This window comes from Prunus persica, chromosome G4 (genome assembly GCF_000346465.2).
Source record: "Prunus persica cultivar Lovell chromosome G4, Prunus_persica_NCBIv2, whole genome shotgun sequence".
Lineage (NCBI taxonomy): Eukaryota > Viridiplantae > Streptophyta > Magnoliopsida > Rosales > Rosaceae > Prunus > Prunus persica.
This window is the reverse complement of record NC_034012.1, coordinates 8,232,984-8,255,742: the sequence shown is the minus strand read 5'-3', so window position 1 is coordinate 8,255,742 and position 22,759 is coordinate 8,232,984. Positions and strand designations below refer to the sequence as shown.

At 35.6% G+C, this 22,759-nt stretch overlaps 4 protein-coding genes across 4 annotated transcripts; 2 read left to right on the top strand and 2 right to left on the bottom strand.

Annotated features, from left to right (window-relative positions):
- LOC18778973 (renalase) lies at window positions 6,160–10,724 on the top strand. Its single transcript, XM_020563236.1, has 9 exons — window positions 6,160–6,764; window positions 6,867–6,966; window positions 7,649–7,829; window positions 8,275–8,350; window positions 8,457–8,636; window positions 9,113–9,210; window positions 9,434–9,522; window positions 9,623–9,796; window positions 10,354–10,724. Exons 1-9 carry the CDS (start codon window positions 6,722–6,724, stop codon window positions 10,523–10,525), a joined length of 1,113 nt encoding a protein of 370 aa, XP_020418825.1. The 5' UTR covers window positions 6,160–6,721; the 3' UTR covers window positions 10,526–10,724.
- LOC18778431 (photosystem II 10 kDa polypeptide, chloroplastic) lies at window positions 11,300–13,109 on the top strand. The gene is made up of 5 exons (XM_007212152.2): window positions 11,300–11,531; window positions 11,704–11,762; window positions 12,185–12,240; window positions 12,576–12,628; window positions 12,804–13,109. Exons 1-5 carry the CDS (start codon window positions 11,375–11,377, stop codon window positions 12,896–12,898), a joined length of 420 nt encoding a protein of 139 aa, XP_007212214.1. The 5' UTR covers window positions 11,300–11,374; the 3' UTR covers window positions 12,899–13,109.
- LOC18780262 (NAC domain-containing protein 21/22) lies at window positions 16,742–20,922 on the bottom strand. Its single transcript, XM_007211580.2, has 3 exons — window positions 20,506–20,922; window positions 17,964–18,238; window positions 16,742–17,427 (listed from the first exon to the last, which is right to left on the bottom strand). The coding sequence occupies exons 1-3, from the start codon at window positions 20,669–20,671 to the stop codon at window positions 16,894–16,896; spliced, it is 975 nt and encodes a 324-aa protein (XP_007211642.2). The 5' UTR covers window positions 20,672–20,922; the 3' UTR covers window positions 16,742–16,893.
- LOC18779081 lies at window positions 21,612–22,253 on the bottom strand. Its single transcript, XM_020562228.1, has 2 exons — window positions 22,166–22,253; window positions 21,612–22,042 (listed from the first exon to the last, which is right to left on the bottom strand). The coding sequence occupies exons 1-2, from the start codon at window positions 22,251–22,253 to the stop codon at window positions 21,612–21,614; spliced, it is 519 nt and encodes a 172-aa protein (XP_020417817.1).

The following is a 22,759-nucleotide window of genomic DNA, read 5'->3' as shown; positions in this document are numbered from 1 at the left end:
ATTTGTCTTCTGTATTTTTTTTTTATTAAAAGATTTAAAGATGACACGCGATTTTATTGGTAGAATCTTGGGCTGCTCACTCGGGCTTGTATTTTTATTAATGGGTGGGGAATTTTGACCTATTTCAGGAGAAATTATACAATGGTACTGTACCGTATCACCATGTCATCTGGTGATACTTCCATTCAAAATATGCCACGTATTATTATTTTTAAATAATTAAAGCTTTTTTTTTTTTTTACAGCTGGACTTTAAATATGTTTTTATCTTTAAAATAAAATTGAGAAAATAAGAATATCCAAAAGACAGAACCACCGCCCACCCCACCCCAACCTCCTCCCTTAACAAGGAAGAAGAGATAACAGAAAAGAGGGAAACAATAGACCACAACAACAATCGAAACTGAGAAAGCAATAGACAACGGTCAATCTGGACAAGCCAACAAAGAGCCCCACAACAACTTACTGTACCAGACACAAAGGGCATGTTTGGTAGGCCTCACTAACCTGGACTGAACAAAATAGCACTTAAAACCCATGTTTGGTAAGAGAGAGGACTAACTTAAATGAGACTATGCAGTCCAACAGTGAAAAAAATGGCTCACTAGCTCCTCTAATATAATGAGCCTAAAATGTGGTTCACAAAATAGTACTGTCGCTAAACTGAACAGGTGAGTCCAACACACTGGCCTGGCTTCTCTTCCCTGACGCCATTCATCACTTTCTCTTCCGCAACTTCCCTACCTCAACAAAATTGAAGCTCCAAGAAGTATATTTTCTTGATTGAAAAAACTAAAACTCCAAGATCTGATTGGACCCAACAATAAAAGAAAAAAAACGTATTTTTAGAATTTCTTCCGATCCAACTCTGGAAACCCATCTCCTCCGACCCATCGTCGTCCACTGCACTGCCCCCAACCCCAGCAACATCAATGGCTCCCTCTCATTTCTCTGCCCCCAACCCCAGCAACATCTATTGGTTTATTTAAAAAAAAAAAAAAACCTGATATGGATTTGGTTGAGGAAAGAGAGAAAAATAAGAAGAGAGAAGGAGGAGGGGAGGGGGGCTTGGTTGTCGAATAAAGAGGAGAGAAGGGAGGAGGATGGATGGAGAGAGGAAGAGAGGACGGAAGGGGTGGGTGGGGTTTGGGATATTTGTTTTGGGTTAAAAATATTATTTTTAAGAATATTAAAAATCAGCTTCTTTAAAAAAATATAAGAATTTTTATTTATTTATTATTGTTTTAAATCTTTGAATTGGGTTTCTTTGCAACATTTATTTATTTTAAGTCAAAATTCTTAATTAAATTTAAATATTACAAGAATTATTTTTTAGTCCGACACTGCACCAAACATAGGTCTTCACTATTTTTACAATCCAACTTCTTAGTCCGACGTATTACCAAACGTAGGTCAGTACTTAATCCAGCTTAGGCCAATCCGAGCTAATCCAAGACAGTCCCAGGATTTAGTCCAGTCTATGACAGTCCGACGTACCAAACGACCCCAAAATGGATAAAACACTCGGCATGATGCAATTTGTATCTTTTGTACAACAGTTATTCCCAGAATTAAATCTTTATCAACCAAAGAATCTACGGTTTCAAATTTTCATGTCGTGGTAAGGATTATGAAGGCATATGTTTTCATCAATCACAAAGGTGTGCCATGAATCTCTTGAGTGGCGTGCGATATTTATGAAAGGTTGGTGGGATTGTGAGCAACAGAGGCACTCGTTCATCATGAGGTAGTGCGAGGCAACCAGGTGGTGAGGTGGGTTTAAGTGATGGATACTCCTGACATACTTAGAATATATTATATTGGTTTTGTTTTCTGCTCCCATGGTCTAAGAGATCTTGCATATTTTTATGGAAGAAAGGGAGGGGGCAGCTGTTAAGATAGGAAGACTGAAAAGAAATATAGAGCAGAGAGAAAAGAAGTAAAGCAGAGAGAGCAGAGAGAATTTCAGAGATAGAGAAGAGACTACTTGTATTTCTCATTAAGCTCAACTGGGCACAACTACAGACTTTATATCAGCTGAGTTAAAGCCTTGTTCACGTGTTTTCTAACCTCTCTAACATCTCTAACATTCTCTTATCAATACTAACAGTTTTCCTAAAATGCCTAACAGGTCTAACAATATCTCAACAGCTTTATTCTTCAATCTTCTTACATGTGGCAGTACTAGGACCATTGATATCTTTACATCCCCCCTCAATCGCATGTTTGGAGGAGCCAAGCATAAGATTGGAACAATGCTGCTGAAACAGAGAAGTAGAAAGACCATTGGTGAGAATGTCAGCAAACTGGTCTGCAGAAAGAATAGGAGCAAGCAATATCCGAAATAAGGAAAACCAGAGTGTACAAACAAGATATAGAGGTTCTGTAAAACCAGGAGGTTGAGCCATGTGTTTGAGTTTCCACTCAATGCCAAAATAAAACTGACAATGGTTAATGGAACTACTAGCAGGACCGTTGCATTGTAATCAATATCACTGGCTAGCACACAGATTTGTATATCTGGAACTACGTTGAGATCAAAATGCAAAATGCGATCAAAGTGCAATTTTTGCGTCACCAAAGGAATGTCCCCAGCAAACTTGTCATTTCCAGAGATAATAGTCTTGCCAGTTTCACCCTCATCATGAGAACCAGAGGCCTTGCCATCATGTAAGGTCATTGCCTGAAATAATGTAATAGAATCAGCACCATATGCATGGCCCACAAAATGGCTTACTATAGGGCATATGGGTATCTGAGGCAGCACAACATATGCAGGAGCAATTATTTCATCTGAAAGTTGGAGTTTAGAAATTGGAGAACCAATTGGAGACACAGTGGCTTCCTCTTCAGCAAATGCATCAATACTAAAGACTGTCTTGATTGGTAACGGTGAAACAGTTGATGCGGAGTTAGTAAACAAAATCTCTTGATGACCTATCGACTGTAGACTGTATCATTACAAGATCTTGATTCCTGAGGATAATAGGAAGTAGCTCTACCTGGACTGTGATATGGTGAACCTCTATAGCAAGCATGACCAGAATGAACAAGCATTATTTCTTTTTGTTCATTAGCAAGCATTTTTCTTCAGTAAGCAATTGACATTGAAACTCGTTGAATGAGAGCATACTTTCTCGGCATCGCATAACACACCTAAAAGTGTTGTATTCTGCAAGTAAACCATTGAGAGCCAAGATGAAAATGTCTTCATCAGCAAAGTGCACGCCAACACAGGATAGCTGATCTCTTGTATCCTTAATATGATTAAGATATTGAGCTATAGAATCTGAACCTTTCTTCATATTGTAGAGACAAGTCTTCAGAAGAAAAATACTAGTCCTGGTAATAATAGCAAACCTTTCTTTCAAAGTTAACCACATCTCCCTAGCATTGGTACTACCAATTACACAAGACATAGCAGAGGCAGACAAAGTAGTAGAGATTAATAGCATCAAAGCTTTGTCATGTAACTGCCAGACCTTATATGCTTCAATTTCCTTAGAATTAGAACCAACAACAAATTGAGGTGGACATGGATGGGAACCAGTCACAAAACCAAGTATGCCATGACATTCTAGCATCAAGTTCATTTGGAAGTGCCATTGCAAGTAATTAGTATCATCCAACTTGACATGGACATTAGAAACCATAGGAACCAGTGATACAATAGAAGAGTAAGGAATCACTAACTGAGAGGCAGTCACCATATTTGGATAAGAAAGGAATCTTTACTCACACCAACCAATAAGTGAGATGCAATCCAAGAAAACCCAGAAGAGCAGAATGAAAAAGATAACCTGAGTAATTATAGTCATGGGCTAGAAATGATCGTTCTTTAACCGTAATTGCAAGAATTGCAACTCAAATGTCAGAGAAAGCAGAAAAACAGAGGAATGTAAGGTTCCTAATCAAATTTCACCATCGTGCCTTACTTCTAAGTAAAAGTCAATTGTAATTGTGCTAGATTTCAAGATTTGAGTAGAAATAAGGCATACAAGTTGAAGAGAGCAAGAAGAATACTTTGAAAGGTCAATTTTGGAGAAAATCAAGACTAGGATTTCACTAGAGAAATTTAGCAAATAGCCGATAGGCAAAACTATTCTTTAAACTTGCGAGAAAGAATAAAATTCAAGAAAGAGGAGTAGAGGAGAAAGTCATGAAGAAACAGAGGTAATGAGAGAGGTAGAAACAGTAGGAATGAAAGAGGTAATCGGAGATTGGAGAATCTGAAGTTGAGTAGTAGTCACCATGTGGAGAATCCAAGAAGAAAAGAGAAGAATTTAGGGTTGAGAAAAGAAACTTTCAGAAAAAGAAATATTGAAGAAGAATTTTCAATGAGGCAAAAGATCAAACAGGTAATAGGCAGAGGAAAGAACACGAAATTGGTTGCAGTGTTTGAGTAGAGAAAGAAGCTAGAGAGAGAAAACAAAGAGGAAGAGAGTGCGGAAGCAGAAGAACAGAATATCAGGATCGATCCATGGCGAATGATACCATGTTAAGATAGGAAGACTGAAAAGAAATATAGAGCAGAGAGAAAAGAAGTAAAGCAGAGAGAGCAGAGAGAATTTCAGAGATAGAGAAGAGACTACTTGTATTTCTCATTAAGCTCAACTAGGCACAACTACAGACTTTATATCAACTGAGTTAAAGCCTTGTTCACGTGTTTTCTAACCTCTCTAACATCTCTAACATTCTCTTATCAATACTAACAGTTTTCCTAAACTGCCTAACAGGTATAACAATATCTCAACAGCTTTATTCTTCAATCTTCTTACATGTGGCAGCACTAGGACCATTGATATCTTTACGGCAGCAAGCGATGGGAGTGGGGAAATTGGGTTGGGTTGTGGCGGGAAGGAGGTGGTTATGGCGTCTTTTGGATTTTGTCTTTCTAAAATGTTATTCTAAATGTAAATAATGAATTTTAAATACAGCTTGTAAAAAAAATCAAATTTATTTAAAAAAGATTGACACATGGCGTATTTTGAGTGGAAGTATCACCAGCTGACATGGTGATACGGTACTATTCTATAATTTCTCCTCTTGCAGGCATGTTAAGCCATCTCCAAGTGAGGGCTATATAATCAAATATAGCCCAAAATTCTCAAAACTCATCTCCAATAGTGGGCAACACAAAGGGCTACAAAAAAGAGAGGAGGACACACAAAGGGCAAATTCCTAAAAATCAGGCCATATGTGGCCCTTTGGCTAGTCCAAACTAAATAATTGGATGAGCCCATCTGCCTTTTTTTCCCCTGTATCAAATAGGTCATTTGTGACCATTGATTAAAAAGTCGTTGCAAATCAAGGGTTTGGAACAACTCCTACCTCATTCTTACATAATTTCTCACAACATCTTCATCATTTTACAAATTATTCTTCCTCAATTTCATTATTTTACATAATTTCTCACATTCTCTTAATTCTTTTACAAAATATCCTTCATCTTTTTCCATTTAAAAAAAAAAAAAAAACTCTTTCCTCCCATTATTAGAAAAAATGGCTAGTACATTCAACGATCATCCTACAATACTGGTAGAAGATGATGATTATTTTTAATTGTTAAGTTGTTGTTTCTAAATTAATGTTTAAGCTGTTGTTTTTAAATTAATATTTAAATTGTTTTTAAATGAATTTTTAAGTTTTTTTTTTCAAATAGTAGTTTAATTAAATTAATTAATAAATTTATATAATATATTAAAAATTATTAAAAAATATTACATTTAGGGCATGTTTACATATCAGTAATGGAGAAAGTAAGGATCAGAGAATTTAGGAATCGGGGAAGTATTGAATCGGTATGGAAAGAATCATTCTCATTAAGCTATTTACTAAACATATGGAATTAGCAAAGGAATAGGGTTGATTCCTATTGTTATTGTTTACTAATTTTCATGAATCAGAATCCAAATTAATTTGATTACTAAAATGCCCTGCACATTTTCACCACAACACATATATAATTCTCAAATTGGCTAAGGAGACTAAACTAATCCTACAGCAAACTAGTAAAGCAGTGTAAACATGAGGAATCAATATGCTAAACAAGATGAACAGCAAGAGCCCAATTCAATGATAATTTTAATAACACCTTTGTACATAGCCAATTTCAAACCAAAAAAAAAACTCCAATAACACCTTGGAGTGTCTTTGAATTTCTTGGCATGAGTTTTTTTTTTTTTTTTTTTTTTTAAGGGTTTGGGGTGTTTTGGAATTATGGCAAAGTGGTAAGGTATTTTTGGAAGTTGTTAAGGGAAAACAGGAATGGGAATCATATCCACTACCTCCCCATAGTTGATCTGATACCTAGTTTTTAGGGGATGTGATTACGAATTTTGAGATAGAGCCCACTTATTTTTTCATTCATGATTGCAAGTAAACTCAGCAGAAGTCAGGAATGAAAATCATTCCCTTTTCTTTCATACCAAGACTGTTAAAATATAGCCTGACACTATTTTTAATAAAAATCATTTTTCAGAGGCTATATTTAGTCCTCCCCAAATAGATACGGCCTTAAGATCAAGTTTGAATCTTCCGTGGTGCAGCAGAATCCAACCCAATCGGCCCTACATTTTTCATTAACTACTACCAACTACCTTTTCTGCCGGGATGTGGGTTATTCACCCGAATGCTTACTGACTATCTCTCTGTCTTTCTCTTCTCATACACACTGAGCAGACGGTGGTGAGGAAAGAGCACAAAAGAATAAGAAAGAACATATGATTATGAATAGCACTAAGGTTGCTGTGGTGGGAAGTGGAAGTAAAGCATCAAAACCCATTTGGCATTCCCTTAATTTGTATTTTGTTTTGTTTTATCAAAAAACTTATCAGATCAGTACATTTTTCTTTAAATTTAACACAGTTTCAGGAGCAGTCTGTGCATCAAATCTTGCCAGAAATGGAGTATCTGTGACATTGTTCGAGTCTGCCAGAGGCCCTGGTGGCCGCATGTCTCAAAGAAGGTACTTTTTCTTGTTTGACATTCATTTTCACTTTTAAAGTTTTGATTTGGTTGAGGGGTGAGGACTCAAATGTTCAATTGATTATCAGAAATGGGTTTTCCTCATTATCCTCTGTTTGGTTAATGAGAATATTTGGGCACACTGAATAAGTTCACGGGTTGTTGATTGTAAGAAGTCCAAAAGACAAAGATTGAGGTGCTACAAGATGCTAATTAACAACTTTGAACTTTAAATTGAATGTATGTGATTGGACTTTGTTCTCTCTATGATTAGGGAAATAGCCATAGAGTTTTACTAAACTCTCAGAAAGAAAAAAAGAACAAAAGAGAGAGTTTTATAGAAGTTGTTTCAAATTGATATGACTGCTTATTTGGAAATGCCATATCGGTTTACGGCCCTTTTACCAACTGATATGACCTGAGAAAAAAGAGTTTTAGAGAAACTGTTTTCAAACTGATACGATTGCTTATTTAGAAAGGCCATATCAGGTGATCATTTACAAACTGATATGACCACTTAGTACATTTACCATTTCCTTAAGGAAAAAGGCCTTTGATTTTGAAGTTATTTGGAATTTCATTTGCAAATATATTGAATGTGGGAACAAGTTGTTCAAAATGAGTTTCTTTTTCTTTTCAATTACTAAAAACTTAGTTATGATATCCATTTCCAATTCATATAGAGAAGTTGCTGAAGATGGGAAGGAGCTATTGTTTGACCATGGTGCTCCATTTTTCAATGCCAACAACACTGAGGTTCTGGGTCTTGTTCGTGAATGGGAAGCAAAGGGTCTTGTTGCTTGCTGGAGAGAGAAATTTGGGTGTTTTGATCGTGTTTCCAACAAATTTGTGGACCTAGAACAGGTTTTTGCAAGTACCTCTTTAATCAACAACATTGTTTTATAATGGTTGTGAAATAGGTTGGCTCATGGTTATAGTGATATCTATGTTTCAACTTGACTAAAATCATTAATCCCCTTTCCCCCCTTCCTTGCCCTAGATCAGTTGCTATGTTTGATGAATTGGTTTGTTTTTCTAGTATTGTTGTGTTAAGTTTCTTTTCCAAAAAAAAAAAAAAAGTATGGTTATGATGAGTTGGTTCCAAACCGCAGTAATATGACTTTTTGGATATGGGTTATGCTCTGTGATGTTCTTTTATGTTAATTGGCCGTTTAATAATCGAAATTGATATTGTTGTTGCTATTGTTTCTTCTGCTGAGCCTTTCTTAAATATATGTTCCCAGCTGTATCCTCCATTTTATAGTCGAGACATGTCATTTCAGCCAATCTGAATATCAATTTCATTTAGGAAGGATTAATAAGTAAGAGATATGTGGGTATCCCAGGCATGAACTCTGTATGTAGAGCATTGTGCCACGAGCCTGGTATGTTCTAAATTCTAATTCTACTAATTTTCTGTTGGCATGATTTCCATTCAGGGTTAAATATGTACTTAAAAAATTGCTTATTTTGCACTGTATTTGTCCTTAGGAGTGGAAAGTAAGTTTGGAGTGAGTGTTGGGAGATTGGAATGGCTAGAGGATGAGAATTTGTGGTCGTTGATTGGTTTAGATGGGCAAAATCTTGGCCAGTTTAAGGGAGTAGTTGCAACAGACAAAAACGTTGTTTCGCCCAGGTTTACAAGTGTTACAGGGAGACCACCACCTCTTGGTAATGAATGCAGTCCTTCAAGTTCTTTTTATTGAAAACATGCGTAGAAAAATTCCTGCAGTGTTTTGTCTGTTTAAAAAGCTATGTTTCTTTTCATGACGATTATCACTTTTGATGGTTTATTCATATTGCTGATCTTGTCCTCTTGACTAGTAATTTAAGTGGATGCTACAACCATCATCTAGCAGCAACTACATATTTGTACCACTATAACACATAACTTCCTTCCTTCTCAAAAGCAATTGGACTCTCACCATGGAAGAAAGGATACTTGAGTAGGATTACATAGAATAATATTTGGAATGCTTACAGTGTGTGATTGGATCAAATAAAGCTCCTACTTTCTGATCATTTACTTGGAACTTGACCACTTTATTAATACACCCATAAGCATGCCCACTTTTGTTGTTGCTAAAGAATAGCAATAGCATAAAAAGCACCGCAATCCTAATCATTTTGCAATCTGTGCACTGCAGATTTAAATTTGGTTACAGAATTGGCGGTTAAGTTGAATGATATTCCTGTCCGCCCATGCTTTGCTCTCATGATAGCATTTGCAGAGCCTCTGTCATCAGTAAGATATTTATTATGGCATTCCTTAAAGCTATATGGTCATCTGAAACTTTCTGGACTCATAAATTCTATTTGGTTCTTCATCTTTTCTTTTCTCTTGGGATGCTGGGTTTGGGCTTAGTGTATCCCCCACAACCTCTTATGTCACGTTTTTAATTTGAACACTTTTTATACTCCATTTGAGGTTTACCTGGGCTGACCCCGGGGCCTTATCTCTGACTCAGATACCCTTTAAAGGCTTCTCAATAAAAAATTCTGAAGTTCTAAGCTGGGCTCATTGTGACAGCAGCAAGCCTGGCCGTTCCACCTCTAGGTACTCATGGAATATAACCATCCACCTAGTTTGTTTTTATTTTTTGTTTTCATTGTGTTTATCATGTAACCAACTTCCATTGCTTTCTTTCTTTTTTAAGTGAGCGATGGGTTTTGCATTCAACAATGGAGTATGCTCAGACTATAATTGCTCAAACTGGACTTCAGAAACCTTCAAATGCAACATTGACAAAAGTGGCTGAAGAACTCTTCCAAGAATTACAAAGCATGGGACTTAATATCTCACAGCCCCTTTTCAAGAAAGCTCATAGATGGTCAGTACATTCTGGAGCTCAATGTTTTAGTGCTAGTTGTCGGATCAGATAGAAAAACATAAATACAAGGACTTTTTTGGCCAGCAATAAAAGGACTGTTTGAGCTCGGGCCAATCAGTTCAATAAGGGAGACTCTTAGATTAGTAGGTCAGAAAAGATAATCCAGGTCAAATATTACCTTCATTTCAGGCTGAAGCCATTAATTTCACTTCTTATGATCTGTGGACAATGTGTGAGCCCAAGCCACAGAGCATATACCTTTGAATGTTTTCCAAGCCTAAAAATATCTGTGAAATGAAATGTTATAGGTTCAAAAAAGGTTTTGCATCAGTTTGTCAATAGAAGGTGTAGTATGTATAGTTATTATTATTTCCTAGTGTATTAGTAAAAAGTCCACTAAAATTTTGAAAAAACTTGGTAGTTGTGGATCTGAAATAATTGTGGGAAGGTGTAATCTCAAAATCATTGTCTAGAAAAAAAAGAAAAGAGTATTGAATTCATCCTTGATACTCTGCAATGAATTAAAGGTATGCGATACCTTTGGATTTTGTTGACAGGGGAGCTGCTTTTCCAGCTACAAGCATAGCCAGAGAGGAGAAATGCCTTTGGGATAAGAACAAGAGGCTTGCCATCTGTGGTGATTTCTGTGTTAGTCCAGATGTTGAAGGTGCTATAGTTAGTGGCATAGCTGCAGCTTCAAAACTTACAGATGTCCTCAGCTGCTTATGATATTCCTAGTGTTATGACTTATGAGTTTCTTTTCCTCTGGATTTGGTGGTTACTACTGAAATGTGTAACATGGCTTGACTCTAGTAGGAAAATAATCTCAAATTTATAAGCAAATTCCAGATCATTTCAAGTTCTTGTAACAATAATGAATCAATGTCTACTTCCATATATTCCAATGTGCATGAATTGATTCATATGATACTGTGCGAGCTCATCTGAGCTTTAACCACCCGTTCCTGTTTTTTCTTCATTAATCTAATGTTTGAGCTGAACGTAATCGTAATAGTCGGCTCTGTATATGTTATTGAGAACGTGTCGATATTATTGTTGCTAACAAATTATACCGTGTTATCGATACATTTTTGTCAACATCGATAAAATGTTGATGTGCGTATTAATAATCCGATTTTTAATTAAAAAGGGGACCTCCTGCAGGGAGAATTTCTGCTTAGTGTAATATTAAAGAAACAAAATGGTATATTTTTTTAATGATATTACAGAAGCAAAAACTCAAAACAATGGAAAGAGTTTAAGATGGTGTCCAGGTTCAATCTCTAAACCCATTAATCTCTTCTCCATTTGGCCTTAGTCCACGTGTCAGATTTAAGATTGGGTTGGCACTTGCCAATCTCCAAGAGAATTGAGAGCAAAAGAAATTTCCCATTTTGATAATGTTTGTAACATCATATCCAGAACCAGCCACAGAACCACAGCCACGTGTCAGCCCAGCAATCACTTTTCCATGGTTAGTGTTATTATTATCAGGGGACTTAGATGCCACAAGCCACACGATAGCCAATCATCAAAGTTGCAGAGAAAGCTAAAAGCTCAGAGCCTGAGAGAGTAAAAATGGCAGCCTCAGTTATGGCTTCAGTGAGTCTAAAACCATCTCCTTTCACTGTTGAGAAGTCAGCAGTGAGAGGCCTTCCCTCTCTTGCCAGGACTTCTTCTTCATTCAAGGTTCAAGCCAGTGGTGGCAAGAAGATCAAAACTGACACACCCTATGGTACATATACATACTCGCCCTTCTGCCTTAAGTTAATTTATTTCCATGCATGTGAATTTAATAATACTATTTTGTTGGAAAAAGTTATGAATTCAAATCTCGTGGACGAACAGATGTTAAAACTATATGTACATGTTTTTGATATGATAAATAAAATAAAAATGTGCTGCAGGAACCGGTGGTGGCATGAACTTGAAGGATGGGAAAGATGCCTCCGGGAGGAAGCCTACGGTAATTAATTGGTCTTTATTACTCTTAATTTGTTACGATTTCTGTATATAAATAACCAGGTTGTGCTAGTGCAAGTCTTGCATCAGTTTATGTACTCGGCTACTATGGGTTATTTGTAGGGGGAAAATCACAGTGTGAAACGCGTGCTTGAATTCTTCTTTTGAAATTCTAATGAGTTATTTTTGTATGCGTCTGTGATTTGTTCGTAAGGAGGAAGGAACCAAGCAGTGTTCTTGTAAGAGAGGCTTAGTGGCCAGAATTCTTTCACATGCTTTTCATCCTTTCCTTGGTCTCCTTTTTTGTTCAGAGCAGCACTCTAGACAGATTAATCCTATGACAACTATAACTTACATGCTTCCTTTTTTTTCTGGCACATCCATTCGATCTGCTTGTAATTTTTCGATCTTCAAACTTTGGTTCAGGGTAAGGGTGTCTACCAGTTTGTAGACAAGTATGGTGCTAATGTTGATGGCTACAGGTACAACTCACAACCTTCATTCATTCAATTTGTTTTGTGGATTTGGATTTCCTACTTCTCTTGCTCCTACTTAGTTTTTAATATGAGTCGTTTATTTCCAATTTAAGGGTTAAAATCTACATGTCAAAATGTTCATGATTATTTTAACTCACTGACACCATTTATTTTATGTAATCACATATATCATGTTTTTGAAACTTCCATAATACTACTAGACTATGGTTGTGAGAATGACTATCCTTTTAGTTGGGTGATCCCCTCTAACCCTTTAATTGGATAAAGCTTCAACTTACCACAATCAATTGTTGAATTAATTTCTGATGATTGATATGCAGTCCCATCTACAACAGAGATGAATGGTCACCATCTGGTGATGTTTATGCTGGGGGTAAGCAACTTCAACTTTATAAGAATTTTTGTTTTAATTCCGCAATTCAGGTCAACGGGGTTTAATCCAGTGGAAAATTCCATGATTCAGAAAGCACAGTTGTATTATCTTCTTGCTTAGTTAATGTATTAATACTTATGGAGGTGAAATTAATATCTATGGATGGAAATTGCAGGTGCTACTGGCTTGGCCATCTGGGCTGTTACCCTACTTGGCATTCTTGCAGGGGGTGCTCTTCTTGTTTACAACACAAGTGCTTTGTCACAGTAGAATTATTAATTAATCCTCTGTTGTTGTAATGTATGTGCTGTTAATTACTATAGCCTACCCCAACTAGCTGTCCTGATGAACAAGAAGAACATTAAAGAAATACTCTGTGCAAATCTTAATTGTAATGTTTTGGCATGGATTGTTCAATTTGATGCCTGTAATATTGTGCTGGACTTCTTCTCTTTCATTTATTTATATGTTTTTTTATTCATTTAGTTGGATTTATGTAAAAGCTGCCTGGTGTGCATGTTATAGAAGAAGAAAGAATGCTTGGAATTATACTCATTTTGAATCATAATCTTTTAGTTGTGGTGGCAAAAGCATGGCCATCTCAAACAGAAGCCTGCCCTCTAGTTATTGCCTAGAATTTTGTGTGTATGAAATAAAGGAAAATTAGATTAGAGCCTGGCTTCGATCTTGGGTCATCTCCAATAGTGGGTTAAATCCTCAAATTTAGCCTTTTCACACCCAAAATCTATCTCTAACAAGTGGGCTAAATATGTCATATAACTAGGTCAAACCTAGTCAGTGGACCAGAGGAGCCAAATGCGGCCTGATTCTTGGGTGGGCTATATCTTTTTATATTATTATCGTTTTTCAAAAGCAACCAATGGCAAAGACCGACGTCTCTTTGGAGAAAAACTTCCTTGGCACGGGGATGCCAAGGTAAGCTTTCCACATCAGTATCCCTAGCAAATTATAAAGTGACAAATGTCAAAACTTTAAGACTTTGAAAAAAAATTATTTTTTCACCTCTGCCGCCCCTCCTCCGTGTTCTCCTCCCCTGCAACTCAAACCCCTCCCATACTAAAAACTAATAAAATATTGAAGGAATTATGATTTAACCCTACACTGCTAGAGACAGTAAAAATATAGTCCAACACTATTCCTTGAAAAACTATAAATAATGGGTTACATTTTTATGGGTAAGCTATATTTAGCCTTCCACTATTGGAGATTGCCTTATACCCCAAGAAAAAGGGAAAAGAGCACCTGAAAATATAGAGATAAATGGGATATTTGGAGATAGGAACAGGGAGATTGATTGCATTTTATCTCAATCTATCTTTGGTTATATAGTCTTTTTGTAAGATGATGGCATTAACATAAAAATATAGAGATATTTAGTGATATACCCATTTCTAGTACTAATATTATAAATAAACCATACACAATTGAATTTCTATAAACAAACCCAAAAAATGACAGCTGGCCTTATTGAATTTAATATTAATTATTAAATTACTTTGATGCCCTATTAAATGTTTTGGGTATTTTTATGAGATTTTGGGGTTGGGCTTGTTTTAAGAAATTGATGGCAGTTTTGTAATTTATAAGAAGTTAAAAGCTTTTTTGTTATGTTGTAAATGGGTTTTGGGTGTGTTTCTAAAGTCCATTTCATATAGGGTATTTTTATAATTTGGGCATCCATATTGGGTATAATAGTAAATCTCCCAAAAATATATATAATAAAACCATAGTATAGTATGTATGTATAACATTTTCCTCACACTACATACGAAAGTCTTACTGATGTGATGAAAAATTCATGTGCATATTGTAAGAAGGTGGTTGTATATAACCGGCATATACAAATTCATTGAAAGTTTTTTTTTTTTTTTTTTTTTAAAGTATAAGTGATAGTCAAAACTAAAGGGAATAGAGGTTTTTTACACACACAACTAAGATGTTATTAAGATTTGAACCTGAGACTTTTGATCTGCAAGTCAAAGCCATTTTCTACTAGGTTAGACCTTGTTGGTAAATTTTTTTTAAATGTAATATGACTTATATCCTAATTATATTTAATTTAATTCATTTATTTTGATTAGGCCCCAATTGAAATTATTAATAGTTGGACCCCGGTTTAAAGGGTACATGTGTGTGGTATTATTATTTCTTTGCTATTTTTTTTTATTTTATGAAATAATTATTGCTTAGGTCACTAGAATCTAGTCGCTTAATGTAGAAACTAGCCTTTTCATAAGCGCTTCCGGGCCTACGAGAGGCTTTTTTTAAAAAAAATTTAAATTTATTTTAGAATTAAAAAAGATAATGGGTTTGTATTCCATAAAAATAGGATTCATTATCTGATTTTTCTTTTCATTTTAATTTTTTTTAATATGAAAAAGTGTAAATTTATCATATTATCCTCATTTAATTAATAATTTTAATTCTTAATGTTTGGATTAACAAAGGGCATTTTCTGGTATTTTGAATGTTTCACTATTCTCTTCCTTTTGCTTTATATATATAGATAGATATACATGCATTGCATATGGAGTTGGTTCGGAAATGTAATGGTATTTTTTTTTTTGGCAAAAAACAAAAAAATCAAATGGCATTTTCCAATATCAACATTTCCGTTTTGGTATTTTAAAAATAATTTAGTTCAGAGTAAGAACCAACTTTTAATACCAAACCCAACGAAATTTTTTAACAAATTATTATTTTAATGCAGTAAATCTGGGTTTAGTTGTTTAATTAGCTCTTGATGGTATAATTAAATGAGAAGGTTCATGTTAACTTATATATCTACATACACATATAACCAGTTCTTACTTCAAAAAAGTAAATAAAGAAAAGAAAAAAAAAACTTCTCAATCACTAATCTTACTTTAAATAAAACTTCTCAATCATTAACCTTTGTGTGGGTTTGAACACAAAACTATACTGGTTCTGAAAACCAGTAGATTTTAAGAGTGGGTGGATTTGACAAGAACTCAATATATTTAAAAAAAGTCATCTTCTTTTTTCTTTTCTTTTTTTCCACCCTTTGAAGGATGACAAAACACAGGGACCCTTTTGTTCATCTTTTGTCATCTCTCTCTTTTTCAACTTCGACCAATCAAGAGAAAAGTTGCATAAATTATGGGAGACTTGGGAGTTAGCCATTTCTGAATGCACCCCCCAACCTTCCAAGTCTCCATGTATTTATGAAATAGCCACCAAATGCACCATATTGTGTCTTGAAAGTTAATTACACTATAATTACCCCAAAGCTACGCACAAATCAGTCAACTTTTTGACAATCTTGTTAAGGCAAAATTTTTTCTTCAGGAGAAGAATCCAATGCTGCTGCCCTAAGAAATTTTGTCTGCGAATCCTTGTGCTGAGCTCACAAGGATTTTGTTCTCTCTCTCTCTCTCTCTCTCTGTTTTGTTTTTGCCCTTTAATAGAGGAAAAAGACAGTAACAAAATCTACAAATATGATCGAATATACTTTTGTTGTTGTGTTATGTTTGGAAATACACTAGCTTAGCCAAATAGGCATTCATCTTTCTTTAAGAAAAATAGAAGTTCAAAATAAAAACGAAAAATCCAAAGGAAGAGGGAAAATGTCCCAAGTGTCACTTCATATCGTATTTAAAAAAGTTATAATTTTTAGGTTATTGAAATATAAATAATCGATCTTAAAATATTGTCACAGAAGAGTAGATGGAACCTGGAATTAATTAACAACGACTAGGCACCATCACCACCTACTAATTAAGACAACCATGTTGATTACGAAGCATATTTATATATACATAATGAAATTGAATATGAACACACTAAAAACAAAACATTGAACAAAATGCCCTACCAAATTTCATCAATCTTTTTATATATACAAATGGATTGAAGGAGGGGGGATTCGAACATAGGACATCGGGTGCATATGTAACTGCTCTTAATCACTTGAGCTACCGGCCTCTTAGAATTTCATCGTTATTAAAAACTAACCCTTGAAAAGAAAAAAGTAGCCTCCCATCCCATGCATGGTTTCTGATCTAGCCTTTAACATTCCACAATGGAGGCAATATTACCTACGTGAACTGTGATGAATGGTAAAAACTACAATTGACAGTCAAATGCAGTGCTTAAATAACCCAGATGCAAATCTTACTAACACGAAATACAAGCGTACTTCTAACTTTTAATTTATTTACAACAATCGTACATCGTTTTTTTTTTCTTTTCGGTTTTGTTTGAATACTCTACATGAAATGAGATCAATAGTGGCTCCAAATGTTGGGCATACCAACTTCAGATAGGTAGTTTTCTGAGCTACTTCCTGCGCCTAAGCTTGGTGGTGATGAGCCTTTCACATTCAAAGTAGGATAAGAACTAGTTTCTTCCATCTTGGTAAGGTGACTCAAAACAGCTTTTAGCACCTTTTTGTCACATGAAAAAGGGTCAAGAAAACTGGTCACATTTGGCAGCGCCCCAAATGTGGCTGCGTTGTTGTTATTGTTCTTGGTGGGCATGTTTGGTTCCAAATGGGCACCAGTGATGTCAATGTGTGAGAAAATTGGGCTGGTTTGGCTTTGGGAGAAAATGGAGAAGCAGGGCACTTGCTCATACTCATGATGAGGCTGAGGCTGAGGCTGAGGCTGAGTCTGAGGCTGGCCATCAAAACTGATGTAAGAATCCATCAATGCAGGCAGAGAAGAATTGCTTGTGTCATCATAGCAGCTAATTCCCATGCTGGGTTTGGCAGCAATTTCTCTGTTTTTATAAAACACTCTGCATAAAACCCAATCTTCCTGCACATATATACATTGCCAATAATGGAAATTCATGTGATTAGGCAAAAGGATAAATAATTAGTCCTTGGACTTTAAATAAAAATGAAATTAGAATGAGCTGATGAAAAATTAAGTATATATTAGACTTCCCTAAGATGTTCCATATAATATGAAATAGGATCTGCTTAGGTCAGCTACCATCAAGATAAAATTTTGCCTATAAGTCATCAGTCATGACAGGTGGACATATATGGGTTTGGCTGTATATATCAAGACCATTTTTTTTGGTTGAAAAAGTCAAAGATCTTATTATAAATCATGGAAATTCTTTTGTAAGTACCCACTTGCGAGTTGCCACCCAATAATCCATTTAAAATTCTCTATGTATGGCTTGGACTACATATGAGAGTTGACATGTATATGTTGCAGTAATTACTAGGATCAACTGTTAATCCACACATTAATTGTTTCGTAATGTTCTAATATGATCGAGATCGAAAATAATCGAAAAATGAAGCATAAAGAAGTATTTGTTAAAATTTGATGTGCCATACCTTGTGAGAAGAGATTTTAGGCGGACCAAAGGGACCTTCAAGCCGAAATTCATGCATGACCCAGTCGGATTTTCTGCCTTTGGGGGCTCTACCTTGGTAGAAGACCAAGGTTTTTCTCATCCCTACAAGGCTTCCTTTGCGATGGATTGGCCTGTCTTTTCCTGTGGCCTTCCAATACCCTGTTGCAGTTGCACGGTTTGTTCTAAGTCCTGTTGCATATTTACGATCACGCTGACTGTAGAAGTACCATTCCTTGCCTCCCACACATGCAGTTTCTGCAAAATTAAACATCACCCAAGATTTTCATACGTGTATTCACGTAAGCATGTACGTACGTGTATGTGTATGATGTATGCATCTATGTATGTATGCAGCACATTAAGCTTGTTTGATTGCAGCACTTTTAGCTCAAAATGAGTTCAAAGGTCACCTTGTCATTTAAGGGTTATACCAGCTAGCTATGACCCCAAACATGCACTGACTTTATGCATGTATGTATGTATGCATGTATGTATGTATAGTATATACATATTCGTAGCCTTAGTAAATTTTTGAGACCAAATCTGGTTGTTTCGGTATTAAATATGAACTTTTATGTATGCAATGATATCAAGCGAAGACTTCTTGATCGCCAGCAGATGGCGACAAAAAAGCATTGGTGGTGACTCAGCATCATCCATGGCCAAAATAGCTGAACTATATCCAACTATTATGCAGTTGGGGGGTCAATATCTAAGTCTTAATAGAAAATTATTAAACATAATGAACTGCCAATTGCCCAAGTCACAAAAGGGTTTCTCTTTATTCTTTTACTAATTCACAAAAGATTTCTTTGATTTAAATTGTGTCATGGCATGGTCATGATAACTGCAATATTCCCTTTTTTTTTATGAATATATATGGAATTCTAATACTATTCTCGAAGAAATTCTAACGAGAGTATCACTGTTACGCAAATGAGTAATTGTCAGCTATCGATATATACAAAGCTCCAAGATTGATAATTGTGTGCTGATAACGGTTAGGAAGCAAACATCTATTGGGTAACTGTTAGCTGAGAGGATAAATAACATAAAAGTTTGAAAGAAGAAGATTTGAAAATTCAAAGGAGATATGATTAGAGGATGATAGCGACAAGCCAAAGGGCCTTTGAATGGTTTGGGTGAGGATTGAATGTGAAAGATTAATTCTTTCCAACCCGATTGAATACACGCGTATGGCTGCAATGGGATGGAAACTAGACTTTGGGGGCTTGCTTTGTTATCACAATCACTATCACAGCTTTTGGTTGAGAAAATACCAAGAATGTCCATTTCTTCTAAAAGCAGTGAATGAGAAATATTTGTATTTTTTTGACAAACTAAGTAAAGATAGGGCAGGGCCATGGGGGAATGAATTTGCATATAGATATTTAGGGGCTTCCGGAGGATTCAATGCAGCTTATTGTGTAGCTTGCTCTCCCCACCTCAAAGATATATATAAAATATTGATTGAACAAAAGGAACTAAAAACATTTGTCACACATACGTACATAAATGATTGACAGTTGTAAATAAGTGTGAACTACTTAATGGGGCCTTACATCCATCAAACATGGATGATTCACACTAACTAGAGTTCGGTAGATTAACAATATTCATTAGTGGTTCGTGACGGTAGAAGTCAGCTCTACAGAACCTAGCTCATTACTAATTAGTACTTTGGGATTGTTCTAAGATTGATTAATTAAAAGCAGTTCAATTAGCATTTGGGAGAAAGATATGTAACTTAGAATCAGTCAAACAACTTGCATATTATTTTACATGTTGGGAGAACATTGTCAAGGTAAGGCATCAACAAGTTGCCCATTTTATTTTCTGATGAAAATGTGAGCAATTAAAGTTTGTGTACAATAATTGTGAGAACATGCTGCTAATATATCAGCATCACTTTTCAATATGTCACATGATATAACTGGTCCACTCTATTATCCACTATATTGATAGAGGCCATGACTCTCTTAATTATGTCATATTATGCAAAAAATTTCCAACCATTTTTGTTTCTACTGATTAAACCGACGTCGGATTTGTTATAAGAAAAAAAAAATTCGATTACGAAAATGGAGCAAGGCAGCTGCAAGAACACCATTTTAATGCCTAATAATGGTATGTAAATTATAGCCAGTCCGGTTGCTATCACCTCATCCACAGGCACAGCACAGCACAGCCACAGAAGAAAGGCTAGATTTGAGTTTTCACTAATAACTATATATAATCTAATAGATATTTTCAACAAAAACCATTTGAAACCAAAAAAAAAAAAATCAAGAAAAAGAGCAGAAAACCAAATAATAAAGTCTTTCAAAGATATATAATTAGAAGGTTAACAGTAATAATTAATACATATATGGATATGGGATTAATGCAAATATAACTGGGAAGGCTTTTATAAATGGCAATATTGAAATTAAGCATCACTGTGTTATGTTGTATATAACTTCATGCAGAGAAGAAATGATGAAGAGAAATAAATATCCCAGCGAAACTGAGAAACTACTCACCAGGAATGTCCCAAGGCTCGCACTTGTTGAGGTCAACTTCAATCATAAGGGTTGAGTCAGTCTGAGTCACCTTTTTCAGCAAATAGTCGCACACAAGCTCCTCATCTCTTGGATGGAACCTGAAACCAGGTGGCAACTTTGCCTCCACCATGCTTATGTTGCTCATTTTTTCTGAGAGAGAGAGAGAGAGGGAGAGAGAGAGAAGACAATTGGGATTAAGGGGCAGGGAAAAGGTTTTGTTGTGAGAGATCTCAATGCTCAAACAAAGATGGCAAGTGGGAGGGGGTATATATAATAAAAAATAAATAAGAGGGGAAAGCAAAGGGGAGGTTAAGTCAACTAGTAATTCCGTGTAAACATTGAAATTATGAGGGTTTGAATAGAATAATTCTATATTTGGGTTCACTCTCCTGATATTAAGAGCTTATTTGAGTCTGATTGTGAGATGACTTTTGACAATTAAGAACGTTTGTACAAAAATATAAAAGTATTTTTGGTCATATAAACGTTTTTTTAGAGCACTTTTAATTTTAAGTGTTTTTTCATGAAGTACTTAAAAGTTCAAGATAACTTCTAGTAAAAACACTTATAAGTGCTTTCTATAAAACAATCACAAACCAGCCTTAAGTTTAGATGACGAGAGAGTTTTAGGAGGAATTGAGGGAATTAACTTGCCTACGTGTCGTGATGACATGGACAAACCAATCACTGCCAACTTGCTGATGTGTATATTAATAATTGGGGTGGGGTTCGGGTTGGGGGAGAATTCAGTAAGTAAATTTTGGTCCTCTCTTCCTTCCATCTTCTTGGAATTATTATTTTATGATTTTACATCAAAACTCTGGATAGAGGAAGAGAGCTAGAACTTGGCACTTGGCACCGCACCTGAACCAGCCAATCCGAAAATAGGCGGGCCCACTGTGATGACATTCTTTGCTTTTCTTTGCTTTTTTTTTTAAAACCCAAACCCCAAACTATTCATGTAATTGATGTATTTTAGAAATTAGTTGTAGATAAGCTGGATTACATTAATCTAGATAAAGGCTTTACAAGTGACCTTTTTTTTTTTTTTTTTTTTCCGCGAAAGAAGAACTCATTGATAACAATTAAGAGGATACAACCATGTCATCGTTTATAATTGATTCCAACCAGAAGGGAACTTCTTCAATCCAAGTTACTATAGTATTACAATTAAGAGCATGCTTTGCTAGAAAATGCGCTACTTGGTTAACCCCTCTTGGACTATAAGAGATAATAACATCTTCAAAGTGTTGTAGACTCCTCTTAATATCACCAATAAGATGCCCATCTGATGCCCAAGACTCTTCCTCGTCCTTTTTTACATCATTTACCACCCCTTGTGAATCAGATTCAATTAAAATGGAAGAACAACCAGCATCCCGAGCAAATTTCATCCCGAAAAGAAACGCCATGATCTCCGCATGTTTAGATGAGGTGGCACTGGCAAGAGGAAGGGCCATAGCCGCCATCACTTCCCCTTTGTCATTTCTAACAACAGCGCCAATTCCACCCACACCTGTTTCGGGAATAAAAGCAGCATCAACATTTAGTTTATATTTACCAGCTGGAGGAGGAGACCATTTAGTTGATTTCTCTACAAATAATTTAGGTTCCCCTTATACAAGACTTCCATATTCACCAGCCAAGTGATGGGCTCTGTTAAAAATCACATCTTGTGCACAATAACGACCCTCAATGATAGCTTTATTTCTGTTTTGCCATGTCATCGTTTTCAAGTGACCTTAGATGAAAGCATAAGAATCAGTTTAAATGACGATGGGCTAAAACCTTAGTCTAAAATATGTAACTTTGGAATCCAGGAAATATGAGAGAACCTTAGGTTTATTTAATAAACTTAAATAATAAAACATAACCCTAACTAGGGGTAAAGTATGTTTAAATACTCTTCGAAACCTTAGGAATAACAAAGGAATTAAAATAGGAAAATAACAAAGTTTTCAAAAACTTTAAAATTGAATTTCGGACTAGTAAATGATCTCGGATGCTCCAAAAAGCCCATACGACATGACAAAGTATGAGTTTTACTTGTGACACCGTTCTCTTCGAATCGACTGGTCATGGATCCAATTCTGAGTTTGGAGTCCAAATCTGCAGCTTACCCGATTTGGATTTGCGCACGCATTGCTTCAGCTCCTCTTCAATTGCTTACGCCATCTGTTCTACATCATTAAAGAGCAATTATTATTTGAGGGACACCCTTCATTAAGGGATC